Here is a 24467-nt window from a genome sequence, read left to right as displayed (position 1 = left end):
TCTCTCTGTCTCTCATGAATAAATAAAATCTTTAAAAAAAAAAAAAAAAAAGACCCATTCTTGCAACTTCTTCCTAAAACTTACCCATTACTGTCTGAAATCAAAAGTGGTTCAAGGATCCTAATTAACTACAGAGGCTGACTTTTCTTAAGGAAGCTCTTGGGGTGACTGGGTGATAGGCACTGATGGGGGCACTTGACGGGATGAGCACTGGGTGATATATGATATGTTGGCAAATGGAACTCCAATTAAAAAAAAAAAAGGAAGGTCTTGGATGAAGGATAAGAAACAAGAGTTGAAAAGGCAGGCTCTCAAACCAAGAGCTATGCATTTGACCCAAACTTTTCTTTTCTTTTTTTTTTTTTTAAAGATTTTATTTATTTATTCACAGACAACCAGAGAGAGAGGCAGAGACACAGGCAGAGGGAGAAGCAGGCTCTATGCAGGGAGCCCAATGCGGGACTTGATCCCGGGTCACCAGGATCACAACCCAGGTTGCAGGCGGCGCCAAACCGCTGTGCCACCAGGGCTGCCCTGACCCAAACTTTTCAATACTACTTATCTGAGATGTCCAAACGCTAATCACACACAGTTCTTGATCATGTTCCTACCAATTCCACACAATACCATGAACTGGAAGCTGTTCCAATTAGTAAGATTTTTCTGCAATCTCCAAAATAAGCAAAAAGGTTTGCTTTGGCACTGCAATTGTTATTTTGTTTTTTATAAATTCCTCCACTTTTATCATTCTCTCCCTTGAGGAATTCCTGAGGCAAGTCCATTTCAGACAGCTTTTAAATCACATTGGATTTACTGCCCAATTATGCCATTTTCTTATTCCTCTTCACTTCGTCACACAGGTTAGGAAATATATTTGTGTTTGCGTTATGTTTCTTTTTCTAAAAAAAATACTTTATTTATTCATGAGAGACAGAGAGAGAGGCAGAGACACAGGCAGAGGGAGAAGCAGACTCCCTGCGGGGAACCCGATGTGGAACTCGATCCCTGGAGCCCGGGATCACGCCTTGAGCCGAAGGCAGATGCTCAAACGCTGAGCCATGCAGGGGCCCCTGCATTATGTTTCTGAAGGACAAAAAGAACCCACTAGAATTATACTCCAAGATACAGAGCAAGACTTAAGATGATTATCTTTTACTGAAGAATGTTTAAGCAAGACACAATTGCTTCATTTCATTGGGAGAGAGGCTAATTTTAGAGGATTTTCACTGGTCTTAGGTCAATTAAATTGTGATATAACAAGATCCCAAAGAGTTGCTCAATGCTAGCTGAATTTTAGAATCAAAAAGCTTACATGGTTTGTGTTAACAACCAGAAAACTCTACCTTCCCCCAGCTGCCACGTACTCAAGTCATCATCCTACAATCTGAAGAGACAGATTTAGGATTAATAATGTATCACCTTCCTGTACTGCAATGTAGTTAAGAATATAGGACAGTCTGGCAGGAGAAGTTCCTGCTGAAGGCTCATCGCTATGAGATATGTTCCATTAGTCATCCACCTTAAATTAAGTGCCCAGCAGATACAAAAAGAGCAGAGATATAATGCCACCTAAAAAGTCTTCTGGAAATTCTTTTCTCCTAAAGATAAGACCAATGCATGGTCAAAATATATTACTCTCTTAAAAGTAAAAGATGCAACTTGGTCTGTCCAGTATGATAGCCCTCAAAGTACAATCAAAGGGTAGAGGCAAAGGAGGAAAGTGAGCTCAGGTGCCTTCTGTCTGCCAGGGACAAATGTAGGCAGTTATGAGGACAAAGAGGGAATGGTAACTAGTGGGGAAAGGCTTCTTGCTAAGGCAGGAGCTGTCTTTGTTCCATCTGCAGTCTCTATGGGGAGTTGGGAACCCAGAGTATGGGACTAATTAAAAAATAAAATATGGCAGGGGTGCCTGGCTGCCTCAGTTGAGCATGCGACTCTTGATCTCAAAGTTGTGAGTTCAAGTCCCATGTTGGGTGTAGAGATTACTTAAAAAATAAAAAATAAAAAAATATGGCAGAGGTAAATGGGAATCAAGATACCATCTTTATAGGGCTCCCAGGTGCCACAGTCAGTTAAGTGACTCGGTTTGGCTCAGGTCATGATCTCAGGGTGGTAGGATTGAGCCCGGCATCGGGCTCCATCCCCAGCACACATTCTGCTTAAAAGTCTCTTCTCCCTTTGCTCCTCCCCCTGACACTCTTGCTCGCATGCGTGCTAAGAAAAAAAAATGTATCATCTTTATAATAAGTGATAAGGTGACTGGAGAACATAGCTTAGATGTACAGTCGCAAATGGGCTTTCTAGTACTTAATCAAGCCAAGGCAGCTGGACACATGCAGGCTGTGCTGGCATGGGCAGACCAGTTAGAGCATGGCAGGGAGGGGACACTGACGATCCATACAACAGCCATTCCATACAACAGGATTCTTTTCCAACCTCACCAGTCAGAAAAACAAAACAAAACAAAAAGACACTATTTTGGGGATCCCTGGGTGGCTCAGCGGTTTAGCGCCTGCCTTTGGCCTGGGGCACGATCCTGGAGTCCCGGGATCGAGTCCCGCGTCGGGCTCCTGGCATGGAGCCTGCTTCTCCCTCCTCCTGTGTCTCTGCCTCTCTCTCTCTATCATCAATCAATCAATCAATCTTTAAAAAAAAACAAAACAAAACACCACTCTTTCATTCAGGGAGACCCAGAGAAAAGGCAGGAAAAAAAAGAGCAAAGATTACCTTCCAAATATTGTTCCCTCCAGTATTTGGGATTAGGGAGACACTGGAGAGGGAGGAGCTGTGAGAAGAGGGAAGTCAAGTGCCCATTAAATGAGCCAAGACCGAACAACAGAGTAGGGAAGAACAGTTTCTCCTCAACACATATATTCCCGCATGGTGCTATTTCTAGCATTATCTTTAGGTTCACCCAACAAACCTTTATTACCACCTACTATGTGCTAAATGCCATGTGTGTAACTATGATTAAGACAGTGTCGTGGAGCAGACACGCAAGTGAGTAATCACAGTAGCCATCTGCTCGCAGCCACGTCGGCTAGGATTACTGACATTACTGACTTAGAACCGAGGTTACTGCTTGGCATACCTGGTACCAGACTCACCACCTACCGCAAATAACTATAAAACTGGACAAAATAATATACGAGACAACTGTTTTTCAGGCAGGAGACAACAAACAGGCAGTACGAGGCTGCAATCCCCCAGAGAGGGGAACCTTGAAGTGAGCCCTACAATCGCCCAGTTCTCTGCAAGAGACAACTTCCCAACCACAGCACCTGGAGCCCAAACAGGACGCCAGGGTCTCCCTGAGCCCAGCAGGTCGAGATCTACATTTGGCTACGACGGGAGTAGGGAGGAGCTGTGAGAAGAGGGAGCCCCAGAAGTCCTTTGGGAGGGTCCCTGGCCAGGCTGAGGACTGGGATGTAGAGGCACAGGGCAAGACCTGAGGTTTATTAGGTAGCAGACACAACGTGGCTGAGCGGGAAACAGCATCACTAGAGGTGGAGCAGGGCTGGAGGGCAGGACCAGAGCACTCTGGGATCTGACTCGGCCAGGGCGAAGAAATCACATCAACACCACAGACCCGCGGACACCAGCAAGGCCTCATCTTAGGACCAAGGACCACACTTTAGAGCAAGAGCTACTCTGAACCTCTCTTCGCACAGCCCCAAACCACACAGGACAGCATGGTGTGATACAGGAGTGTACAGACACTATGACAACACTGAAGAGTAAGTTCAAACCAGGGGCCTCAGGGACCGTATCAGAGGGGAGCTTAGGGGGGCCCCTGGGTGGCTCAGTGGTTGGGCATCTGCCTTTGTCTCTGGTCGTGATCCCGGGGTCCTGGGATCGAGTCCCGCATCGGGCTCCCTGCATGGAGCCTACTTCTCCCTCTGCCCGTGTCTCTGCCTCTCTCTGTGTCTCTCATGAATAAATAAATAAAATCTTAAAAAAAAAAAGAGCTTGTTTATCTGCATCAGAATCCCTCAGCGAGCACAGTAAGGGCATATGCAGAGGAACAGAGACTCCACATGGAAGCATGAGACCGGATTCTACAAACTGTGACTCGCATGTGGAGGAGAGGAGTGTGGAATGACTCAGGGATTTCTACCTCGGAATGCAAGTGGAGGTGGTCTTTTCCGCACTCTAGGGAGTACAGGAGGAAGAGGGGGCAAGGACCATGGGTTCGGTCGTGATGCATTAAGTGAGAGGTAGCTGTGGGACATCCGGTTGGAGATGCGGGACACACAGGTGGCTGTGTGCTCTGGAAAGGAGTACATGACCAGCTATGGATTTGGGAGTAGGGAGCACACGGGTTACAGTTATGGAGAAAAATGCAGTTGCCCAGGGGGAGCACGCAAGGGTGAGGCAAGAAAGGGGAGAAACAGAACCCTGAAGAACAAAACACTGAAGGATCAAGCTGACGAGGGAGTGAGGGAAGAATAATTAGAAAGCACTGGAAGGGGGACAAAGAAGAGCTCCACATCCCTGTCTCTTCACCGACCATGGCACAGGTCTCATAGGTCCGTCTCCCTCAGGAAACTGGGCGTTCTTCCAGGGTGGGCAGTGTCATACTGCGCTGTTCCGATCTTTTTTTTTTTTTTAAGACTTTATTTATTTATTCATGAGAGACACACAAGGAGAGACATAAACACAGGCAGAGGGAGAAGCAGGAGCCCGAGGTGGGACTTGATCCTAGGACCCCGGGGTCACGCCCTGAGCCAAAGGCAGACGCTCCACTGATGAGCCACCCAGGTACCCCTGTTCTGATCTTTACTATCCTCCTTCCTAGCCCAGGACCAGTAAGTCCTCAAAAATTCCTTCTGAACTAAGTACTTTTTCTCTGAACTTCCTTGTTAACTAATTGTGTGATCTACTTCCCAGACGCAAGGGAATGTCAGTAAAAGTTTTCAGAGTCAATTGTTAGCTTTAGACCTACAGGAGCTTCTGTGACTCTCCATGGTTTAGGTCTCCAGTGCTGGCTCAGGCCTCCTCACCTCCCACACACATACAGCGTAACTCTTCAGATATACATATTCTTTTTTTAGCTATGTTAACATTTTTGTGAAATTTTTTTAAGATATTATTTATTTATTCATGAGAGAGAGAGAAAGAGGCAGAGACACAGGCAGAGGGAGAAGGAGGCTCCACGCAGGGAGCCCAATGTGGGACTCGATCCCAGGTCTCCAGGATCATGCCCTGGGCCGAAGGCAGGTGCTAAACTGCTGAGCCACCTGGACTGCCTTTTGTGAATATTTTAATCACATCTTGTCTCTCAAAGGCATTGGTCTCCTTAAGGCACTGAGTGTGTGTGTTTTAAGCTTTAACTCTCAACTGATAGATTGTTAATTTTAAAGTTTAATTCTCAAAGGACAATTCCCTTGTTTCTAATGTATTGATTTATTCAGTCAACAAATATTTTTATGATGCACCTGCTATATGCCAAGCACTCAGTACTTGCTGAGAATACCTAGTGTAAGTAAAACAGGCAAAACTTCTCCCCTTGAGAAGCTGAAGCTGATCTCTATTGCAGGAACTTTCAAACTTTCGGGGTCACCTCACTTTTGTCTGCAGATACTGATAATCCCTAAGTCCGAAATGCTATTTTTAAGCCATTTAACAAAACATTAAACAGAAAAATAGTGATTCAACAGCCCATAAGGAAAACACAGAGCATCTTTTGTCAGACACACTATAATCACTGCTTTCCAGCAGTGGGCTTCAATGCTGAACTCCAAAGTTGAAATCAAAAAGAAGCCCACTATACATAAATCAGTGGGTGTCTAGGGGTCTGTAAGAGATGGGAGGAAACTGCCAACTGGTAAACAGGAATGAGGAGAAAAGGAGAGCTGCCTTATTTTGGTTTTTCAGGAATAATCCATCTAATCTGTAAGCTAATGACAACAGCAAACAATTAAGGATGTGTTTTATCAGAGAAAAAGTAAGAGCGCCGATAAAAACTGAACAAACTCATAAGTAGGTAAATACCGACTCAGGCTGCCAACACCAGATTTTTCCTGCTATTATTTTGTTGTTGCTTTTTCAGGTGGTTTTTTTCCTCCCTTATCAAAAAAAAAAAAAAAAAGTTATACATGTACATTGAAAAAAAGATCTGGAAAACACAAAAACTGTACAGAGACTACTCAAAAAACTGAGTAAACATTTAATTATGTATCTTGTTTCAGACTTTGTTTTTTTTAATATTTTATTTATTTATTCATGAGAGACACAGAGAGAGAGAGAGGCAGAGGGAGAAGCAGGCTCCACGCAAGGAGCCCGACGCGGAACTCGATCCCAGGTCTCCAAATTCACATCCTGGACTGAAGGCGGCGCTAAACCGCCGAGCCACCAGGGCTGCCCTGTTTCAGACTTTCTATCATAAAAGGATTTTTCTCTTTTGACAAAATTAGCATCATCGTGAATACACAGTTGTATATCTTGCTTTTATCACTGGACATTAGGAGTATTTCCCATGTGCTTATTTTTCTAAACTGAATTTTGACGTTGGATAATATTCCACATGTGGACATGCCATAATCTCACCTTGCTCCTATTGTTGGGCAGGTTGTAGCAATGTTTTGGAATGTGGAATAAATGAATGTTGATGAATGTTCTCATTTACAACCATCTAAATATATCCTTGAGATAAATTCCTAAAGGGGGAATTACCAGGTCAAAAGATACTAACCTCTTAAAAAAAAAAAAAAAAAAGATACTAACCTCTAAAGGATCTTGATATTTATGCCCAAAGTTCTCTGTTCAAACTTCCCAGCACAGTATGAGGGCAACCATACCACCCCTAGGCAGCACTAAATATATTTATTTTGATCTTCGTCAATATGATAAGCTAAAAAAGGATACATCATTTTAATCTGTGGTTATCTGGGGCACCTGGCTGGCTCAGTCAGTGGAGCATGTAACTCTTAGATCTTGGGGTTTGAGCCCCACATTGGACACAGAGGTTCCTCAATTAAAAAAAAAAATTTAATCTGCAGTTCTTTGGTGAGTAATGACAATGTACGTTTTTAAATGCTTATAAATCATCTTAATTTCTTATTTACGGTACTCTCTGTATAGATCTTATTTTCTAAAAAAAAAAAAAAGATCTTATTTTCTTCCTATGTCATTTATTCATTTTTTTCTATTAAGATAAATGTCTTTTAAGAAGTTGATGTGGAGAAGCTCTGATAAATTGAAATATGTAACATATCTGTCATGCGCTACCTTCATGTTCTCTGAGTCTGAACACATGGTAAATGCTCCAAAGTTCCCTAAAAAAGAGACTGGTACAATCTAATCCCCACCTGAACCACTCCTAACAATACTTTTGTACCTCTATACCCAATCTGCTCACTGTTGTTTTGAAGCACCCAGCTGAGGTGATACTCAAGACTAGCCCCGTAAGCCCACAGTACTCTGCTTAACCAAGTGCTAGACTCCAAATACAGAAACACTCAGAAACCCTTCTCCCTCCTCCATACGCAGAATTCCTCAAATAACAAGCTGCTCATTGTGATTCGGCATACAAAACCATCTTACTATATGTTGGCAAATCGAACTTCAATAAAAACAAACAAACAAAAAAACTGTCTTTGATCCTCCAAAAGATTACCTGTGGCCAGAAGGCAGAGCATCAGAAGAAAAAGTGTGAACTCTTGAGTGAACAGACCTGGGTTTAGACTCCTGACCCTGTCGTCTTCTTGCTGTGTGATCCTCATCAAGTCGACCTTGCCTTTCCGGGCCTCAATTTCTTTATGTATAAAATGAAACTAAAACTATCTGTTTTAGGATTATCATGGGAATTAAGCAAGATAAGATATGTAATGTTTGTAACCAAGGGCCTGGTATTTGGTAGGCACTCTTCAAAAAAATGCAGTTTTCCTACTCTGATGATGCTAAATCAGTTACTTATTTAACTCAAATGATCTTACATAAAATGTTGGCCGGAAATAGTTAGCTGTCCCAGCAAAGCATCATCTGGGTACAAAAACATTTAGGTCAGCTTTCTGTCAACTCCAATTTCCACTGCTATAATTATGCAATCATCAGCCACTATGGCAAGACAACGAAAACCCCAAAGCTGACACAACTGCAATTGCTAAATACAGTAATTACTTGATTCTCTAGATCATGACCATTGATCCCTTTAGGAAAGCAGCAGAAATCTTTGGAATTATAGGAGCAAAAAGCTGATGAGTTGTCACAGGCAGTGGACTCTACGACACAAGGCTTTTGTCACTGCCCAAACTGGCAGCACACTGAGAAGTCTTTCTGAAACTGCAGTTCTCTCACATTCCATATTCCAAAAAGAACAATGTCAACCAAAGAACTGCAAGAAAAAAAAATGACGGGAACAAATAAGATTCTTGGAAATTCAACCTTCTTCACACTCTTTCCTGGCAAGAGGTTCTAGCCTGGTGAAGTAATAACCTCTAGGAGGAAAGCATACTTTATGAAATCTATCAGCATAACCTCTTTCTATAGAAAAAGCAAGGAACACATTCTTCCTATAAGTGAAGGTTCCTTTAGGAAAGGAAAGGGGAAAAAAAAAGGAAAGGAAAAGAAGTATCATTTACTAAGCATCCATGTTCACAGCGCTGTATTACATGCTTTAATTACAGTGTTTCTCATATGGAGCTACAAGGTAAGTCTTAGCCTTCTTTACAGACAATAGGTAACTTGCTCAAGGTTTCATAGTTGTTGTGTAGAAAAATCTAGGGCCAGGACCCAGGTCTTTCCAACTTTCAAATGTCTTTCTTTTCATTACATCTTCACCAAATCTTAACATGATCATGCCGATTCCCCTTTATTTTAATTGTGTTTCCAAAACAAATAAACACAACAAACTAAGATTCCACCAAAAGGATGACCCTTTCTGGCAAGTAGCAGGTTACTTTTCTGCCTCCTACTAGTCTTTACTATGAACTGAAAGACTCAGAGTGTCCTTTATGTCTTAAATCTATAAAGAAAACGGTACCTGTTGACAACCATAGAGCGCTGAAGCAGAAGCAAGTATAAAATAGGTACAGGCTTCTCAACCATTTCACGGATATCTGCCAACAAAATCCCAATAAAATCCAGGAAGCAGGGCTTGGCTTGACTCCCAGCCTCTTCTCCATGGCCTTCCAGAAAGGCGGAACCAGTTCACTACAAAGACAGAAAGAGAAGAAATGATATGCCAAGTAATTAACAATTGATTCCTCGAAATGCAGAGAGCTGGAGAATGTGACAGATTAGGGGGAAGAGAAATTTCAAGTTTGTCTCTCACTGCTCATACCTGCCCGTAAATTTTAAACCTGAGCCTTGACGAAGCCTATAATTATCAGGATAAAAACAGAGTAAGGGATATGAAATAAATCCATCGTGAAACTGAAACATTTTACATCGTATTATTTTCTAAGGTAACAGTAAGACACCTGTGTGGATGCATGTTAGGAGCACCAGCCTGAAGATAAGGTCTGAGTTTCAGCCCCAAGGCTGCTCCTAACAGCTTTGTGACTTTGACCAAACACACCTTTTTTTACCTGTGAAGAGTGTGGACTATCAGACGTATGGGTGACCCAGGAGTTTTATCTAGCTGTGCTTTAAAAATATTTTCAAGGCAAAAAAAATTAAAAAATAAAAATAAATATTTTCATGACTGTCTTTAGGGAACACACGCACTCTCCAGTTTACTGCCGCCCCACTGCTATGATCTTAAAAATCTATCCTAGTTACAATTCTATCACCTACCTGATCCCTAGAATCATTTGCAACTCCTGACTTGAATTCATAGGTACGCTCAACAAATATTTGCACGGCCCTTATCACATGCTCGACATTGTGCTGGCTACTCCAGAATCTAGGAGGTGGATAATTAGGTCCCTTCCAGGGAAAAAATTATTCTCATCTGTTTCATCTCTCTCTCTCTTTTTTTTTTTTTTAACGTATTTATTCATGAGACACAGAGAGAGAGAGAGAGAGAGAGAGAGAGAGAGAGAGGGTCAGAGACACAGCCAGAGGGCAGAAGGAGGCAGACAGAGGCAGAGGGAGAAGCAGGCTCCACGCAGGGAGCCTTGACATGGGACTCGATCCCAGGACTTCAGGATCATGCCCTGGGCCAAAGGCGGCGCTAAACTGCTGAGCCACCTGGGCTGCCCTGTTTCGTCTGTCTTATTCAACTTCCCTACATGGTACAAATTATTATATAAATCTTGGCAATATCATGAGAGTTGGTTGAGTTCTGAAGAAGCTATTCAAATTCTTCTGTCCTGCGTACCTGTCACCCACATGTGGCAAATGACCCCAACCCCCAACCAAAGCCAACATACGGGGAGATTGGCATCACATGGGCCGGATATCAATATTGACTAATACCAGGAAATAGACACGCGCACACACACATAGCTGCAAAACTGAGGTACAGCCCACCCAAGAAAAGGCTTTGACCGAGCCTCAAGCGTTGAAGGACTTCTTTGTCATTCATTTCCATCCATTCTGATTTCTAGTAGTTTTGAAGTTGTATGTTAGGGAGCAGGAAGCTGAAAGATGTGTGCGCCAGGGACATGCTCAAGGGATTATGAAATGGAGCCTAAGTTAGAAAGTATATCCAGCAACTTCTCTAGCCTCCCAAGATGGAACAGTGAGTGTGCATGTGCATGTGTGTGTGTACGGATCTTACCCAACACATTTCTGCCTACCACAAAAGGATTTTAAACTCAAAGTGACTCAACACCTGTCATCAATAGCCTGACAGGTGGGCGACAGAAGCATAAAAGAAATGAATAGGTTTTTGAAGATGGGAGTTAATAAACACCACTGAATTAGCAAGCTGATTAGAAGTGCAAGGTCTTACGAGCCGAGCCATGCTTCAGAGAGAGGCGGAGAGAGCTCTTTTCATGTGAACTCCCAACCAGCCGCGCCTCTTAAATAAATCCACAATTGCCTAAATGCACAAATCACTGCTAGGGTCGTCAAAGCCTTGCTGACCGGAGGCTGGAACAACAAGAGTCGACAAGATCCAAATGGTTTGTTATAGAATCAAAGGATAGAAACACGGGGGGGGGGGGGGGGGGGGAGAACACACACCCCCTCCCCACCCCCACGATACTTGACAATGGAAAAATCTAGAAAAGCTTGCAATGGTTCTGGCATTTAGGGCGTTACAAGCACACCCGAAATAAAAGCACTCTCTGGTTGCAACAGCTGTTCCGGCAGAGCAGGGGGGTAATGTTTACTTAATGCTTCAAGTTGATGGAGGGGAGAGGGGGGATGTATCATAGTTCAGTCTGTCAGCTACATACGTGGAACTCCACTTATGTACACAGCGATAAGATATGTTTGAGCAACGACAAAGTCTGAAACAGCCTATTCAGCTGGTATGAGTAATCGAGCATAAAGCTCTTTAAAAAAAAAAAAAAAAACACAAAGTCTCAAGATAGTTGGGAAAGTTACAGAGCAGACTGCCATGAATAACTTTGCTTATATTTGCAGACACTGTTTTCCAAATAGCTGGGAAAGTGAACAGACTGTTCTGGGAGGTCGTCTTTCCGATTTGCTCCTAGCTCCCCGGCCTGTTCATCACGGAGGCGAAGCGCAAAGACACTCAGCTCATGCTGCTCACTGGCTGCACCGGGGAGGTGGACTGGGGCGCCAGCAGCAGGAGGCGACGGGACCAAGCGCCTGCCCGAGGTCGCCCGAGGTCTCCCCCGAGGTCGCCCGAGGTCTCCGGCCCCGCACACCCCGCACGCCCCCTTCGTGCTGGCGTCCGCGGGGCCTCCTCCCCCGAGGCCCGCAGCCCGCAGGTGCAGCACCGCAGCCCGGGGCGTGCGCGGCCCCGCCCCCCTGATTCCGCAGCAACTTTGTATCCTGGAGGGGAGACGGAACGCAAGGGCCTGCAGCTCGGGGCGCGGCTGCAGAGGTCGGGGTGCGGGGTGGGCAGCATTCCCCGAGCCCGGGCCGTGTCTAGGGATGAAGATGCTGCACGACCAGGCCCCGGGCCCTCCGGCCGGGACCCGAGCTCCGCACCTGCAAGGAGCCAGGAGCGGCGGGCTGCCCCGCGCCGCGCCGGGAGCGCCACCTCCGGGCCCCCAGAGCACCCGGCCAGCGCACCCTCCGGAGCAGCCCGTCCCGCCCGCCCCCGCCCCCCGCCCCCCGCGCTCAGGGGTCCCCGGCCCGGCCGCCAGCCGCCCCCGGCCACCTACCGGGGCTCAGGGCCGCACAGCGCGGCCCCGGCTCTCGGCGGCCTCCGCCTCCTCCCGGTCCATGGGGTCGGGGCCCCAGCCTGCGCTCCCCTCACCCCGAGGAGGAGGGAGAGGAGGAGGAGGAGGAGGAAGAAGGCAGCGCGCGCTCCCCACCCGGACAGCTCCCCGTCGCTCTGCCTCCCAGGACGCCGACCGCGGCCGGAAGCGCCGCCTCCTCCTCCCGCCTCCCCGGGCTCGACCCGGAAACACACTCTCCACGCGCCCCGCCCCCACCCCCCCGCCCGGAAGTCAGCGCCAGCCGCGCGCCCGCGGGGGAGGAGGGGCCGCGCTGGGGGACACAACTACGCACGAGCGAAGGAACCTGGGCCCCCAGGCTGTCGCCTCCCGCTCTCCACGGGCAGTCCTCGCCGCGCTGCCCGCCCCGCGCCGACCCCGCGCCGGCCCCGCGCCCCAGGCTCGGGCAATACCCACAAGCAAGATGGCGGCGGCGGCGGCACGCCCGACGGCTCAGCGCCGAGGCCTGCGATTGGCCGGCGCCGCGAGTGAGGCGGCCGCGGATTGGTCGGGAGCGCAGCGGGGGTGGGGGTGGAGCCGCCGCCGCCTGGAGCCGGGAGTGGGCAAAGCGGCGTGAGCAGCGGCCCCAGGCTCCCGGAGCAGCGCGCTCGGAGGCGGTTTGGGCGCTCGGGGCCGCAGCCTGGTGAGCTCAGCCCCCCTCAGGCCCTCCCCTGCACCCCGGCCGGGGCCTCGCCGACCGGCGCCGACCGATGCCGCCGCAGCTCGGGGACCCTATCGCCACTCCATCGCGCCATATCGCGACATCATCGTGCCCTGTCGAGACTCCATCTTGTCACGGCCCTTTTCAACATCTACCTTTCTCTCTCTCTCTTTCTCTCTCTCTCTCTATATATATATTATTATTTTTAATTTTTTTTAATCCTCCCTGTCATCTCTGGGGGCTGTCCATGTCGTGATTTTGCCGTGATCTCTGCGTGACATCACCGCGCCATCGTGAAGTGTGATCTCATCGCCGCCCTGTCGTGACCTCATCAATGTCGTGTTGTGACCTGGCTGCGGCGGGACAGGTGGTGACCGCCAGGGACCCTCCCCTTCTCATCTCCCCATCTCAGCCGCCCCGCTCCGATTATCCGGCTTGTGGATGCTCCGTCGTCCTGGGAGCCACCCGGGACCCCCGCTTGCTTCTCCAGCCCCGGCCGGCATCCACGGGCTGGGGGCGGGGCGGGGAGGGCGAGGAGAGGGAGCGCTAAGGGTTAATTCTGCTGCTGCTGCTGCTGCTGCTGCTGCTCCTGCTGCTGCCCCTGGTGCTGCTGTTGTTGCTGCTGTTGCTGCTGCTGCTGCTGCAGCTTCTGCCCGAGGGAGGGAAAGGAGAGGAGGCAAGGAGCCTGCGGGGGCGACTCGGAGCCCTGGCTGGAGGGGTGGGGTCCCCAAGCGGGCCTGCGAGGCGTCCCTGGTCGGCCCCCTGCACCCTCACTCCTGCAGAAGCCTGCCTCCTGCCTGTTTTAGAGAAGGGAGAGGAAGGGAAACCTAGGATGCCCTTTTTCCCTCGTGTCAGCCTGAGTCCGGATAATCGAACTTCACCCGTGTGTGTCTCCATTCCTTCCTCTGTGTGTCCTCACCACTCCCTCCGGGTGTGCCTGGGTGGAGGGAGATGAAAGCCGGCCTCTGGTGCCCAGGGGCAGCAGAGCAGGGAGGCCAGCAGCTCCCTCCCACTGCTGTGCAGCTGAGCAGCGGGATGTGTGGTCCTTCCTTCCCGCTTTCTGGAGGTGACCTTGGACCAGGGTCCCTTCTTCGTCCCTAAGGACTTGAGGGTCCAGTACCTTTAAGGGGCTGCCACAAGGGAGGTCAGTCTTGAGGAACCCATCCCTTCTGATCCCTCCCTCTGTGCTAATCCCTCCCTCCATCCTCCACTCCCACCCCCACCCCTCCTCTGCAGAGGGATGCTCAGTCCCTCTTGTGTTCACAGTTGGGCAAGGCGGGCATCATGGCCTCGGATTGCGAGCCAGCTCTGAACCAGGCAGAGAGCCGAAACCCCACCCTGGAGCGCTACCTGGGAGCCCTCCGTGAGGCCAAGAATGACAGCGAGCAGTTTGCAGCCCTGCTGCTAGTAAGGAACTGACCAAAGATTGGGAGGTGGGAAGGGCTGGGTGGTTGGGCCCCCTAGGAATGGGGTCAGAAAGTCCCCAAGGATGCATAGCTTGTGCTGGCATTCCTGGAAGCACCCAAGAAGACCCCAGATGCCTACATTTGGCATCTTCTTTGCTCCCCCTGAGTATGGGGGCAAAGGGGAGAATGGGAGTGAATAAGGCTTGGGGCTCTAGGAGCCTCGGAGGAGGCTGCCTGGGTCTGCTCTCTGGGGCGTCCCGGAGCAGATGGGAGCTGACTCATAGGGTGACAGCAGCAGGTAGTAACTAGTGCAGAGTACTTGAGGGCTGGGGATGATTGCTCTGGGGGTGGAGAGAGTAGCAGAACTAGAAGTAGCTGGGAAGGGGTCCCAAGGGATAGCCGGGATGGCAGTAGCTAGGCTGGGGGTGAGGGAGCTGTGTGGGGCTCAGCCCTGTTGCAGGAGCCGCGCTGGGGCCAGCAGAGCAGGAGCTGCAGTGCTGGGAAGGGGGGGTTGGTGTGTGGGGGGTGAAGGAAGGAGGGAGTACAGTCGCTGCTTGTTTGCCATGGCAACAGGGAGAAGGCTCCAGAGTCAAGGGCTCACACTGCAGCAGAGGAGGTGTTGAGGTGAAATGTAAGGGGAAATGTTTTGACAGGCAGAGTGGCGAGACACAGGAGCCATTTCCCCTGAGAAGGTGGCAGGAATGGATCGGAGGCTGCTTTGGGGGGAGCAGCTAAGGAAGAGACCCTAAATCCCCGGGGGATTTTAAACTGAGCTGTAAGCCCAAATCGGGTGTCGGCATCCAGATTAGACGTCGGCAAGAACTTCCCAAATGACCAGGTGATGGAATGGCAGGAGCTGGGGATTGGACCTCCCCTCTGTGGAAATAATCACAGCTGAGGGATCCCGGAGGTCACAACAGTCCGTCTCCCATGGGAGGAAGGAGCAGGATGAAATGACCTCTGGGGGGCCTTCTGACCCCAGAGCGAGTCCCCTTCCATAACCTCATCTTGCTGATGGTCAGCTCCCCAGGGGGCAGGGGCCAGTCTTCCTTTCGTCCTGCTGATAGCACATCCCCGCCCCCCCCCAGGTGACCAAGGCAGTCAAAGCAGGGGACATCGATGCCAAAACTCGGCGGCGGATCTTCGATGCTGTAGGCTTCACCTTCCCCAATCGTCTCCTGACCACCAAGGAGGCCCCTGATGGCTGCCCCGACCACGTTCTCCGAGCCCTGGGTGTGGCCCTCCTGGCCTGCTTCTGCAGTGACCCTGAACTGGCCGGCCACCCCCAGGTCCTGAACAAGATCCCCATCCTCAGCACCTTCCTCACTGCCCGGGGGGACCCAGATGACGCTGCTCGCCGTTCCATGATCGACGATACCTACCAGTGCCTGACAGCTGTGGCAGGCACCCCCCGGGGGCCCCGGCACCTTATTGCTGGCGGCACCGTGTCCGCCCTGTGTCAAGCATACCTGGGGCACGGCTACGGCTTCGACCAGGCCCTGGCGCTCCTCGTGGGGCTGCTGGCTGCCGCTGAGACCCAGTGCTGGAAGGAGGCGGAGCCTGACCTCCTGGCCGTGTTGCGGGGCCTCAGTGAAGATTTCCAGAAAGCCGAGGACGCCAGCAAGTTTGAGCTGTGCCAGCTGCTGCCCCTCTTTCTGCCCCCGACAACCGTGCCCTCCGAATGCCTCCGGGATCTGCAGGCCGGGCTGGCACGCATCCTGGGCAGCAAGCTGAGCTCCTGGCAGCGCAACCCCGCGCTGAAGCTGGCAGCCCGCCTGGCGCACGCCTGCGGCTCCGACTGGATCCCAGCGGGCAGCTCCGGGAGCAAGTTCCTGGCCCTGCTGGTGAATCTGGCGTGTGTGGAGGTACGGCTGGCCCTGGAGGAGACGGGCACCGAAGTGAAAGAGGATGTGGTGACCGCCTGCTATGCCCTCATGGAGCTGGGGATTCAGGAGTGCACCCGCTGCGAGCAGTCGCTGCTCAAGGAGCCCCAGAAGGTACAGCTCGTGAGCATCATGAAGGAGGCCATCGGGGCTGTCATCCACCACCTGCAGCAGGTGAGGGCATAGTGGCCACACAGGGAGCTTGGGGGTGGGGGCCAGAGGTGGGGTGGGCAGAGGGCCAGGCAGAGGGATGCGGTGTGACAGGGACAGGCCCAGATGCCCACTCGGGCCGATCCTGCAGCGCTCCCGGGAGTAGTGTGGCCGAGCCTCTCTCTCCCTCCCTCCCTGAGCCTCCACACAAGCACCATACCACACACCATATGTGCACTCGCATCACAGTACACACACACGCACACACACAACACGGTGGCTCCCACTCACAGCCCTCCCCCCGGTACACACGCACACGAGATGGAAGCAGCCTGCTTGGCTCCGCCTCCCGCCCCGAGTGCGGCACCTGCACATGCAACACACGCACCCCGGCACCGGAGCAGGGCCAGGGCTGCAGGGCCAGGCCTGCAGCTTCCTGGCCTCCGGGGAGGTCCCGCTAACTCCTCCAGGTCAGGGCCGCCAGGGGACCCATGAGGGACCTTCCAGCCTTGAGCTACTTCAGGGGGGACGGGGATGCGAGTGGAGTCGCAGCAAGTGTGGGGACATGTTGTCTGAAGCCCCCTTAGCTCAGCGGCGTGCCCCGAGGGCCTGCTCCGTGCCAGGCGCCTGTCGGGTGCGTGCTCACTGTGTGCCAGGTGCTGGGTGTGCAGGGCCGGCCTTCGAAGGGCTCAGGGGCTGGAATTCCCCTCTAGGTGTGGTGTTCCTAGGCTGGCTGGCATGCTGTCCCGGCCGGGGAGGGGGTCTGGTCCTGCTCCATCTCACGGGGGTCCCATGGCAACAGGTGGGGCCAGAGAAGCAGAAGGAGCCCTTTGTGTTTGCTTCGGTGCGGATCCTGGGGGCCTGGCTGGCCGAGGAGACCTCATCCCTGCGCAAGGAGGTCTGCCAGCTGCTGCCCTTCCTTGTGCGCTATGCCAAGACCCTCTACGAGGAGGCCGAGGAGGCGAATGACCTCTCCCAGCAGGTGGCCACCCTGGCCATCTCCCCCACCGCCCCAGGGCCCACCTGGCCAGGGGATGCTCTCCGGTGAGTTGGTAGTTAGAGTCTGTCCAGCCAGACTGTCCTAAAGAAAAGTGCAACAAGGGGACACCGCCTCACCCCTAGATTGTCCGTGCCAGGCTTCCCAACTGGGGCACGAGATTTCCTCTAGGATTATTTCTGGTTTCTTGGGTGGGGCTTGTTCACGCAGGACTCCTGGTCAGCCGAGTCTCCCCTGCCCACCTCCGAGTTGTCCGTAGAGAGAGAACTCGTGCTTTCCGAGCATTTACTACACACTAGGCATTCTGCTCTACCGTTGACAAAAAAAAAAAAAAAATCCCATTTGGTTCACACGGCAGATCTATGGCCTAAGGCTCATCCGCGCCTTCAGGATGAGCAAACCAAGACTCAGGGTTAAAGTAAGTGGGCCACGCGCACGCCACGTGGCGGAGCCCAGGTTCAAGCCCAGGCCCTTGAAGCACCACCGCGTGTGCTGTCTCTGTGGGGCCCACGAGGCCGGGTCCTTCACCCCCGCTGTCATTTCTCACAGGTGGGATGCCCCCCAAGAAAGGGAATCCTCGTGCCTTTGTCTCCGCACCCCTTACGCATGTGTTCCTTCCACACCCCCAGGCTCCTCCTGCCCGGCTGGTGCCACCTGACTGTCGAAGATGGGCCCCGGGAGATCCTGATCAAAGAGGGAGCCCCCTCACTTCTCTGCAAGTATTTCTTGCAGCAGTGGGAACTCACATCCCCGGGCCATGATACCTCAGTGCTGCCCGACAGCGTGGAGATCGGCCTGCAGACCTGCTGCCACATCTTCCTCAACCTTGTGGTCACCGCACCAGGGCTAATCAAGTGAGGCCGGGGAGGAGGTTGGAGGAAGCAAGGGGGGCTGCTCAGACTGTCTCACATCTGCATCTCAACGCTGCTTCCCTGCGCCCGTGCGTTCCCGTTAGTGTTAGAATGGATGGCTCTCAGAGCAGAGGCGCCCCGCACGAGGACCGGGCCTGGCCGGAGCCCCGCAGCTCCCACCGTAACCCAGGCTCCGCTCCCAGATGGCACCAGGGCCCACCGCTAGCTCCTAACCCTGCTGCCTCGTCTCTAATCCTGCCTGGTGAAACTGGGAGCCCAGGACCCCAGGTTCCCCCAGGCCTCGGTGTAAGGAACAACCCTCAAACAGTCCCCCTTCCCTCCCTGTCTCCCCAGGCGAGATGCCTGCTTCACGTCTCTAATGAACACCCTGATGACGTCACTGCCCGCACTAGTGCAGCAGAGTGGCAGGCTCCTGCTGGCTGCCAACGTGGCCACTCTGGGCCTGCTCATGGCCCGGCTCCTCAGCACCTCTCCAGGTAAGGCCTGGGGCCCCGGCCCTAAGGAGTAGGGGCCAAAGACCTGGCTGCACCTGTGGGCCTCCAGGCAGAAGTCCCTGTTTTCAGGGGATGTTTTTACAGAATTTTCCAAAGGAGAGGAAATCTCTCTGTGTCTCCGTCCCCCACTCTACCCCACCCTTCTTCCTCAAATGATGACATTCTCTTCCTTCTTGAAGACTTTTAAGGCAAGGTCTGGTGGGTGTAAGTACAGGCCTGCTCAGAGGCACAGGCATAGGCACCTGGAATCCCAGCAGCCCAAGGTGGAGCCGCCCCCACCCAGGCCTTGAGTCAGAAACCTTATTCCTCCCATTGAGGTTTTTCTCTGCTCAGCACCTCACCTCCCTGGTGACAGGCTTCAGCACTTTGCTGCTCCTCTGCACGCACCTTCTCCGCAAGCCTGCCTCACCCCGACTGTGTGCGGGGGGAGGGCCAGCCCCTCCAGCCCCTGCCAGCCCTCCCTGTCTCCCACTTCGGCCGTGGGTGTCTGCTTGGGTCCCTCTGTCCCCGCCTGTTCCCTGTGCCCCATCTGTCAGGTTGGAGGAGCTGAGCAGATGCCTGGGAACAGGGCGTAACGAGCCTGTCCCCTCAGCTGCCTCTCTGTTCCCCGCGCAGGGATCCCAGCAGAGTCTCCTGGCAGCGGGAAGGGAGCGAGGCAGTGGGCCAGGGTCAGCCCCATGCTCCAGCTTGTGGCCCCTCTGCCCCTGAGTGGAGCCCCAGGGCTGCTCCCCCACAGATGCCACTGGTTGGCCTGACCCCCTTCCACACAGGGTCTGCGGGAGCGAGGTGGGCCCCTGCATGGGGGTGAGGGAAGCCCCATCACCACCCCCTGGGCCCCCTCTGGCACCCTCTTCTGGCCTAAGAGTCAAATCAGTGCCCAGCCTGTGGCTCCCCAGCCGGTGGCTCTCCAGCCTGTGGCTCTCCAGGTCCGTGGCTCCCCAGGCCCGTGGCTCCCCAGCCCGCTCTCCAGCCCATGGATCCCCAGCCCGTGGCTCTCCGGCCCATGGATCCCCAGCCCGTGGCTCTCCGGCCCATGGCTCCCCGGCCCGTGGCTCCCCAGCCCATGGCTCTCCAGCCCATGGATCCCCAGCCCGTGGCTCTCTGGCCCGTAGCTCTCTGGCCCGTGGGTCCCCAGGCCCGTGGCTCCCCAACCCGCTCTCCAGCCCATGGGTCCGCAGCCCGTGGCTCTCCAGCCCGTGGGTCCCCAGCCCCCTGGCTCTCCAGCCCGTGGGTCCCCAGGCCCGTGGGTCCCCAACCCTGTGGCTCTCCAGCCCATGGGTCCCCAGGCCCGTGGCTCTCCAGGCCCATGGCTCCCCAGCCCCGTGGCTCCCCAGGCCCATGGCTCCCCAGCCCCGTGGCTCTCCAGGCCCATGGCTCCCCAGCCCCGTGGCTCTCCAGGCCCATGGCTTCCCAGCCCCGTGGCTCCCCAGCCCCATAGCTCTCCAGCCCGTGGGTCCCCGGGCCCATGGCTCTCCGGCCCATGGCTCTCCAGCCCGTGGCTCTCCTGTCACAATCCTGTCATTACCCCGGCAGTGGGAAGGGCACCCAGAGGGGGAGTGTCCCGAGATTATTATATTTAATGCTCACAATGGATCACTAAGGTTAGCACTGTTGGCTCCGTTATAACAAGTAAGGAAACGGGAGCCAGGAAAGTGCATTCCCCAGGGTCACTCAGTGAAGCGAGGTAGGGCTTGCACCCAGGCCAAGGGCCAGAGAGGAGAGTCATGGAGAGGGCGGAGGAGGTGGAGGAGAGGGCCTGGGGAGGCGCCCGCCCGCCCACCTCACGGCCCCTCGCCCCCTTGCCTTCCAGCTCTTCAGGGCACGCCGGCCTCCCGAGGTTTCTTCGCGGCCGCCATCCTCTTCCTGTCACAGTCCCACGTGGCACGGGCCACCCCCGGCTCGGAGCAGGCCGTGCTGGCACTGTCCCCCGACTACGAGGGCGTGTGGGCCGACCTGCAGGAGCTGTGGTTCCTGGGCATGCAGGCCTTCACGGGCTGCGTGCCGCTGCTGCCCTGGCTGGCGCCCGCCGCCCTACGCTCCCGCTGGCCCCAGGAGCTGCTCCAGCTGCTCGCCAGCGTCAGCCCCAACTCCGTCAAGCCCGAGATGGTCGCAGCCTATCAGGGCGTGCTGGTGGAGCTGGCCCGGGCCAACCGGCTGTGCCGAGAGGCCATGAGGCTGCAGGCGGGTGAGGAGACGGCCAGCCACTATCGCATGGCCGCCCTAGAGCAGTGCCTGTCGGAGCCCTGAGCGGGTGTCCGCTGGGGACGGACCCGGGGGTGGGCGGCGAGGGAAGGTGGGAGGAGGCATCTGCCCTGAAGCCCCCAGACTGGACCCCCTCCCCAAGCTCCCCCCAACACCCCAGCTTTCTGGCTTTCTTTCCCGAGGGCGAGGGCGCAGGGCCCAGCCCTCAAGTGTAAGGAACTGCGTCCGCCCCCCGGGGCCCCCCCGGGGGCAGGGACTGGCTTGGAAATCCACGCGGCCGCCCCTGCCAGGCTGGGGCAGGTTGGAGCAGCCCCCCCAGGAGGGGGCCCTGGGTGTCATGGTCCCCACGGCAGGCCCCCCGCAGGAGGGAGGCCCCAGGGTGGGACGGGGCTGGCAGGAGCTGGCTGCCTCGGCCCATGTGCCCTGCCGGCCAGGGTGTGGGCTCCCCCAGGCTGTGGTGTCCCCTCTGGCCTCCCAGGTCCGCGTCCTTCAAATTGGCCCCTTGGCTCTCGCCCCTGGCCCCTTGGGTAGAGAGCAGGCTCAGACCGCTGACATGGCAGTTCTTCCCATCAAATTTGCTGACCCAAGGTCTGGGCTGCCCCGTCCTCCCAGGGAATTCTGGGGTGGGCAGGCCTGGTGTGGGGGTGGCGACACCTCCTTCCACCTGAGCCTCCTTGAGGGGACCCAGGATTCCTTAGGGCCTGGTGTCTAAGCTTCTGTGTCGTGTTGCAGCAGAGTGACGATGGGGGCTGGGGGGTTATTTATTTTGCCTGTCCTTATCCCTGCTTGGGCACCTGAGCATCTAATCCCTGTCCCCCTCGTGCCATCTGGCTTGGCTGGAGCCAGGAACAGGAGGGACCTGTCCCCAGAATCCGCATGTTTCCCTAGTGATTGCACCCCATTACCATCATGGTGCCTGGCTTCAGTTCCCACCCCTGCTTAGGCTTCCTCTCTGCAGAGAGACGCGACTGGCGGCTCCAGCAGGAACCACCTTCCTTAGGAACCCGGGGGACCCTCCCCCTCTGACCCCTTGCTTCCATTCCCCTTCCCTCCCCCAGTGCGTTCTGTGATCGCCACGTTCAAAGCTGTGCACATGCAGACACAATAAATGTTCATTGGTGACAAGGTGGCCCACGCGTGGTCTGTCCTGCACCTTCTCTCTTCCTTCCCGCCTCCCGCAGCTCACATCCACCATTTGCTGGACACACACCCGGCCAAGCACACTTCACAGGTGTCCTGGCCTTTAGCCCGCCCAAGAATCCTGCGACACAGGCATTATCCCAATTTTGCAGGTGAAGGCACTTCAGCGCGGGGAGGCGGTTGGCTCGAGGTGATGATGTGCTAGTGAGTGCCGGAGCCAAGAGCCAGCAGGCCGCTGAGTGCCCAGCCCGTAGCCTGGACCTCCCAGGGCAGGGTGGCAAACGTGCTGAGGCGGCCAGGCCCGGCGGGGCTTCGGGGCTTTTGTACAAGTGAAGTGCTGACAAGGAGGGCCACCCAGTACTACTGCCACGCCCTCCAATTTTTAAACAAAGACAAGTCAGAAACCCTCAATTTTATGCAAAATCTGATTTTTGAATGTTGATCCATTTTTTAAAATGAAATCATTACTGCCCCCAACTACATCTCCAGGCCAAACGTGGCTTTTAGGCAACCAGCGGTTCACCTCTTGTTTTTCATGGTTTTTTTTTTTTTTTTTTTTTGCAGATTTTATTTATTTGACAGCACAGGCAGGGAGAGCAGCAGAGGGGGAAGGGGAAGCAGGCTCCCCACTGAGCAGGGAGCCAGGATGGGGGGCTTGCAGTGGGGCTCCATCCCAGGGCCCCAGCATCGTGGCCCAAGCTGAAGGCAGACACTTAGCCAACTGTTCAGCTCTGTTCTATGCCAAGGGGGAAGGAGAAGGGTCCTGAGAGCTCCAGCAGGAGACTGGAGCCAAGCACCTGCTGCTTCCCCGGGCCTGAGCCGAAGTGGTCAGACTGGAGCCAGACCAGCCCCAGCCCCCACCTGGCGGACCTCCCTACCTAGGCCCTCCAGCCAACAAGCGCTCACTGAGCATTTCCCATGTGCCTCTGCTGTTGGCTGTGCATGGGCGGAGGAACATTACTTACTAGAGGTCCTGACAGTCCCGTTCCTACATTGGGTGCCCTGGAGGAAATACGAAAGACGGGCCTTGCCGTCAAGCAGCTTAAAATCTAGGGAGGGGACAGTCGAGGCACCAGCCCCTTCAGGTGTAATCAGCTGCTTCTATGGGCGTCTGAGCAAAGTATGGCCGGAGCATAGGAGCCCCTCTGCTCTTACACTCAATAGTCTGAGAAAGCTCAGGAAGTTTTTGCCCTGAGACCTGGGGCTGAGGAGAGGCTTGCCAGGCAGACGAGCAGAGGAACCGCGGTGTAAAGGCATGCGGGCTTGGGAACTGCAAGTAGCTCGTTGTTGCCACGTAGCACGTGAAGAGGAGGCTGGGCCAGTGGCTACGGACCGGACCTTGCAAGCCCTGGTGTGCCGTGCTCACAAGCAGACCTGTGGGACCACGCTGAGATTTGTTTTCGCCAGACCGAACGTGATCCAGTTTGCATTTTTGAAAGATGACTGGCTGCGAGGGGGAACTGAGGCAGGGAGCTCAGAGAGGAAGTACCGAGTCTGAACTAAGCCCGTGGCAGGGCAGGTGGAGAAGATGCAGGAAGGAGTTAGTTATCAGGGCCTGGTGATTGGGAGTGAGGAGGGATCCAGAGCCCTCCTGGATACCCGATCTGGGCCACTAAGTGGATAATGGGGCCATTCACCATCACCGGGAACGCTGGGAAACAGGTTAATGCAAAATACAAGCTCATTTCGGGAAATGGCGAGTTCATGCTGCTTGTGGGGTACCCAGGGGTCGCCTGCTTTCTGTGGCCCGGAGCTCGGGGAGTTGGGAGTTGCAGGTGCGGGGTCTGGAAAGTCCTGGGCCCCGGTCGGCGAGGGCGCGGCCACGTTACCAGGCCCGCTCACTCCTGGGGCTTCTGCGGCCAGGGCCACAGGCGACCTGAGCTGCCGTCGTGACACCGCCAGGTGGCGCCTCAGCATCTCCTGTGCCACCTGGTCCCGTGGCCCGGCCTGGTTGTGTCACCAGGGCAAGCCGGCCGCGGTCTTAACAACCGATCCAGACACAAACTCACTTTTTGAAGAGGGGGGTCGCGATGAGCCGGGGAGACGGTGCCCTGCTACCTGCGCACGAGCGCCGCTGTGTCTCCTGCGTCCCTGTGTGTGTGTCCCCCACCAGTGCCTGCTGGCATGCAGGCTCCCTGACAGCCGGCTGCGCCCCCCCCCCCAGCTCCGGCATCCATCGTGCATTGGAGGGGCCTCCCGGTCCCCACCCCCCCATCATCCTCTTGTGAAGCAGCTCATGAGCCTGAAGGGACGATCAGCGCAGCCCAGGGGGTGGGGGCGCCCAGGGTGCCTACACTGTGTGTGCCCCGAAGACGCCGCGGGGAGCCTCCCGAGCCTTCCGGGCAAGAAGGTGACACACTCCAGGCCCCCGACCGCTTCGTGCAGCTGCAGGTGGGAAGGGTGACGCCGAGCGCGAGAGC

The 24467-nt window shown here is 54.4% G+C and overlaps 2 protein-coding genes across 4 annotated transcripts in view; one reads left to right on the top strand and one right to left on the bottom strand.

Moving 5' to 3' along the window:
- KIAA0319L (KIAA0319 like) overlaps positions 1-12412 on the bottom strand; it is a 112593-nt gene extending 100181 nt beyond the window's left edge. The window contains exons 1-2 of the mRNA XM_072771987.1: positions 12189-12412; positions 8984-9153 (exon numbers count right to left, since the gene is read on the bottom strand). Of these exons, the coding sequence (XP_072628088.1) occupies positions 8984-9125 (142 nt within the window). The 5' untranslated portion in view covers positions 9126-9153; positions 12189-12412. The remainder of the gene's footprint in view (positions 1-8983; positions 9154-12188) is intronic.
- A 337-nt stretch (positions 12413-12749) lies between these two features.
- NCDN (neurochondrin) lies at positions 12750-22032 on the top strand. 3 transcript variants are annotated; one of them, XM_072771988.1, is made up of 8 exons: positions 12804-12885; positions 13203-13270; positions 14170-14310; positions 15398-16366; positions 17145-17386; positions 17969-18193; positions 18545-18687; positions 20516-22032. In XM_072771988.1, exons 2-8 carry the CDS (start codon positions 13238-13240, stop codon positions 20950-20952), a joined length of 2190 nt encoding a protein of 729 aa, XP_072628089.1. In that variant the 5' UTR covers positions 12804-12885; positions 13203-13237; the 3' UTR covers positions 20953-22032. The 3 variants fall into 3 exon arrangements, with proteins under 3 accessions (XP_072628091.1, XP_072628092.1, XP_072628089.1); XM_072771990.1 differs by lacking the exon at positions 13203-13270 and having other exon boundaries at positions 12750-12885; XM_072771991.1 differs by lacking the exon at positions 13203-13270 and having other exon boundaries at positions 12772-12885; positions 14140-14310.
- The last annotated feature ends 2435 nt before the right edge of the window (positions 22033-24467 follow it).

The sequence above is a fragment of the Canis lupus genome, chromosome 13 (genome assembly GCF_048164855.1).
Source record: "Canis lupus baileyi chromosome 13, mCanLup2.hap1, whole genome shotgun sequence".
Lineage (NCBI taxonomy): Eukaryota > Metazoa > Chordata > Mammalia > Carnivora > Canidae > Canis > Canis lupus.
This window is presented reverse-complemented; position numbering and strand designations above follow the sequence as displayed.